This window comes from Fonticula alba (genome assembly GCF_000388065.1).
Source record: "Fonticula alba strain ATCC 38817 unplaced genomic scaffold supercont2.9, whole genome shotgun sequence".
Lineage (NCBI taxonomy): Eukaryota > Rotosphaerida > Fonticulaceae > Fonticula > Fonticula alba.
In genome coordinates this window covers 993,487-997,538 of record NW_009242979.1, presented here as the reverse complement: position 1 = coordinate 997,538, position 4,052 = coordinate 993,487, and the positions used below count along the sequence as shown (strand labels likewise).

The 4,052-nt window shown below is 63.1% G+C and overlaps 2 protein-coding genes across 2 annotated transcripts in view; both read right to left on the bottom strand.

The window, feature by feature from the left end:
* The window catches only part of H696_05293 (TKL protein kinase), a gene marked incomplete at its 5' end in the record, with an annotated part of 3,328 nt that extends 3,090 nt beyond the window's left edge, over window positions 1-238 (bottom strand). The window contains one exon of the mRNA XM_009499157.1: window positions 234-238. Coding sequence (XP_009497432.1) covers window positions 234-238 — 5 coding nt within the window. The remainder of the gene's footprint in view (window positions 1-233) is intronic.
* Window positions 239-365: 127 nt separating this feature from the next.
* H696_05292 (hypothetical protein) overlaps window positions 366-4,052 on the bottom strand; it is a gene marked incomplete at both ends in the record, with an annotated part of 9,984 nt that continues 6,297 nt past the window's right edge. Inside the window, 2 exons of the mRNA XM_009499156.1 lie at window positions 366-1,882; window positions 2,082-3,236. Of these exons, the coding sequence (XP_009497431.1) occupies window positions 366-1,882; window positions 2,082-3,236 (2,672 nt within the window). The remainder of the gene's footprint in view (window positions 1,883-2,081; window positions 3,237-4,052) is intronic.

Sequence of the window (4,052 nt, the reverse complement as noted above, 5' to 3'; positions counted from 1 at the left end):
TACTGGCCCGGCAGGCAGGCCCCCCCGCACAGGGACGGCACCTGCACATCGGCCCCGAGGAATACCAGCCCCGGCTGGCAGGACAGGCAGCTGGAAGCGTCCTCACACTCGGCGCATGACCCATGGCATGCCGTGCAATGCCCGCCAGGGGCCAGGAAATGCCGGGCCACGCAGCCTGTGCAGGTGGACGCCGTGGTGCATGTAGTACAGAACGACTGGCAGGACAGGCACACGCCATTTCCGTGGTAAGGCCACGTGCCATCGGTACAATCGTCAAGGCACCTGCCATTTAAAAGCCACTTGTCCTCATGACAAAAAGTACACGCTTCGGGCCCGGGCCCGCTGCAAGTGGCGCAACTCTGATCTCAATTCTGGCAAGGGATGCCAAATTGCCCGGCCGGACAGCTTGCACTCAGCGACAGGACCATGGCCCCGGTGTCCGGCGCAAAGAGCAACACCTCCGGCAACTGGGACGTGCTGGCCGAATGCATGGAACCCCCAGCCGACCGAGCGGCGGGCAGTTGCTCAATGGCCGGCGACCAAAAGGGACTACTTTCCGGGATCTGCCGCGAGACAGGCAGCACAATGAAGGATGCCGGCTGCAGAGCACACGGGCCGAATACGCCGCCAGGGCAATGCAGCACAGATGCCCCGATGAAAGTACGGGTCAGCATGAGTAGGATGCTCGGAAAGTGGGGATCCCCTCCCTCGAGGGCCAGGCCCTGGAGGAGAATGCTCGGCCCGATGGCGGCCGCTGGGCTGATTTCCTCTGGCAGGGTCCCGAGATGTTCCTGGAAAAAGGGCAGTTGTGTGGATCGCCCAGCCGGCAACAGGTCTCCCGGCGTGTGCCGGACTATCCAATCCACGCCAAACACCTGGGAGAAGACCAATTCCGGGATGCTGCCCGGTCGTGGGAGCAACACCGGCATGAGCCCGGCATCATTCGATGAGCTGCCGGCCAGGAAACCCTCATCCCGCACCGCCAGCCGCGAGTCGGACGCACTGCCCTCCAAGGCAAGGGCAATCGGGCTGGCAGTGACCTTCCCATGCAGGCTGCCCCACACCAGCCAGTCTTCCGGGGCCCGATCCGCGCGGCTGGTGCCCCGAGCAGACAGGACCACAGCACCCGCTCCGGATGTGGCCCACAGGACATGGGTCCGGGTGGCCGGTTGCGCCTGGAGGAATGTCAGCTGCCCATCGGCCCGGTCGATCAGAATGACATCGACGCTGATTTGCCGAACCCCCACGCAATCCGCCAGCCCCGGCGACAGCAGCGAGGCAACCGGCCCCGGCGTGCAGCTCTCGGCCATGGAGCAGACCAGCCAACCGAGGAAGACTTCCTGGTTCTTGTCGCACATGACCAGCAGGTGCGATCGCTGGCTGCCCATCGAGAAGGGGCCCACCTCGGCCAAGTGGACAATCTCATGCATGAGTGGCGGCGTAAAAGACAGCACACGCCGGGCCGGAGCGGCGATCGAGAAACCCGGCTGATTGGCCATCCAAAAGAGGGCCTTGGCCGACGTGCTAAAAGCCAGCAGGCCGGAAGCCGATCCGGCTGCCGGCAAAATCAACTGACCTGACGAGTCGTCGACCAGGAGCCGGGTGCTCGCGAGGGCAGTGATCACTTCCCCGGGAGCCAGATCCATCTCCCATGCACCCACCCTGCCAGCGAGCTGCAGGGAATCCACCGGCCGACAGCTTCCCTCCATCCCGACGAGGCCCGCCGAGCAGGTGGCCACACAGACCGTCGTGCCATCGTCGGGTCGGGCTTCCAGCAGGAAGCCAGGGGCGCACACCAGGCAGTTGCTCTTGAAACAGGTGTCACAGTTGGCCTGGTGGCACGGGATGCACGCTTGGCTCCCAGAAGGGGAGGTCCCACCACCTGAGGGGGGCGGGAGGGGGGGGGGGGGGGGGGGGCAAAATGTCAAGGGCAAAGGGCACCAGGCCAGGCAAGAGGGCCGGAGCCATTGATATTGTCAGTCAACGGGACAATGGCCGAGTCATCATGATGACCAAGCGAGCCAAGCAGGAGCAAGGGCCGGGAGATGATGGCAAGAGACAGCCAGCACAGGCAGGCGCACCACTCTGACGATCCAGGAAGTACCCATTCGCACACCCGGGACACAGCTGCTCACTGGCGACAAAGGGGGACCCAGCACGGCTACCGACGCATGACCAGCCGTCAGCCGAGGAGCCTGACGCGGAAGAGCCACAATCGATGGTATCGTCGCTGGCGCAAGCGAAATGCTCGGCCTCAAATAGCACATGCCGATTCAGGACCAAGGTCCAAATAGGGGGATGATCAGCCACCACACGCAACCGCAGCAACTCCGGAAACCCCGACCCCATATCGCGCAAGCCGGCATCCGGCAAAATGAGCCGCTGCCAACTGAGTATTTGGTCTTTGATGAGGAGCTTCCACAGACGGTCAGCCTGCTGCAGCGAGTGCGGCGCGATCAGGTACAGGGGCCCTGGATCAAGGGCCAGAGCATCTGCCCGTGGGGCCAGCAACCGGGCCCCGGCCAAATGTGTGCCGCTTGGCAGCCGTTCTGACACGATGCTCCGGGGGGATTCCGGACCGAGGCAGAGGAAGACCTCGAGGGTGCCCTCGGCCGTCAGGACAACCAGATCCGACCAGCCTGGACAGCTTTCCGCCGGAGAAACAAGTCGCGTGGCCACCAGGTCCAGAGCATCGGCAGGCAGCTCGAGACGATGCACTTCAAGTCGCAGCCCACCATCATAGAACAGATGCAGTATATCCCTTTGGTGGGCCACGTAGAAGGACCACATCCAGCCGACGGTGACAAGGTGGTCGGTCCACATCATTTCGGGCAGGAATTCGTCGGCAGTATGGCCGGTCGGTCCCAAAATGACTGTGTAGAGCCGACGGAACGTGTCAATGGCCTTTGTCTGGCCCAGAAGAACCACTCTGCCGGCTTCAAGAGCAAATCCAGCAAGAAGCTCGATGCCCGGAGCCGGCAGGGAAAACTGGTGAGACGAGGTAAACAACGACACGATGGATGAATTGTGCCAGACTAACTCCGGAAGCGGATCCCCCTCCACCGGCAGAAGCATGTAACTCGGGCTTTGTATCTGGCCCGGGGCACCGACGGAAAACTTTTGACTGGGCAACCTGAAAAAGGTCCCCCACCGGACTTCCGGGATGTCGCTCAGCATGTCGGCCTGCTGATAGCCCAGGAAGACCATATCGTCCTGGAGAATCCACATCATAGAGGCTGCCTGGGGATGGGTCGAAGAGAATGCAGGCCATTCAGTCGACAAAACGGGATGCTTGGCCCTTTGGAGGAAGGTCCCCTCCCCACGCGCAGAAAGCAACACCGACAGCAGGACCCCCACCAGCAGCGGCAGCATCCGCAGCGGACAGTGCCGAAGAAGGGGACCGGGCCATGGGCACCGGGAGGCGCGCGAGATGGCCATTCTAGCCCCGCGCCTATTCCATGCGCAGTCGGACGGGTGGCACAAATCCTGGAGCAAAAGGAGGCGAGGGAAGCGAGGGAAGCGAGGGAGGCGAGGAGGAGGGGGCAGGGGGATCAGCACTAAGGCTGAGAGGAGTAGCCAAGCACACGCCAGATGCATTCACACTGGCGCCCCTTCTGTTTACTCTATTTGTCGGTCCGAGTCTCGGCCCTACCTTTGGGGCCGTCGGGGAGGGTAACTCGAGGTCCGCAATTGGGTCAGGCCACCAGGGGGCGGGGGCACGTAAACCGAGGCCGGGGGATGTCAGCGAATTCCTGGGCGAGCCCCGCTCGCTCGTACGATGCCCATTATTCAGGTCGCATCTCCAGGTGCACACAAACACACGGACATACCGCACGTGGGCACATAGCCCAGAGTGGACAACAGGCCCGGGCGTGGGCTTAGGGGAGGAGGGGGGGGGAGGTTCCACAAGAACCCAGCGTGGAGGTATTGTCCAGGGTGTGCGTCGGCACCGCTCGCCCACTTTCTATGAGTGCCGACCGGCCAGGTGGAACAGGGGAGGGCGGGTGAAGGAGGTGGGGCAGGTCGGCATTGGACCCCCTGAATGTTTTTTC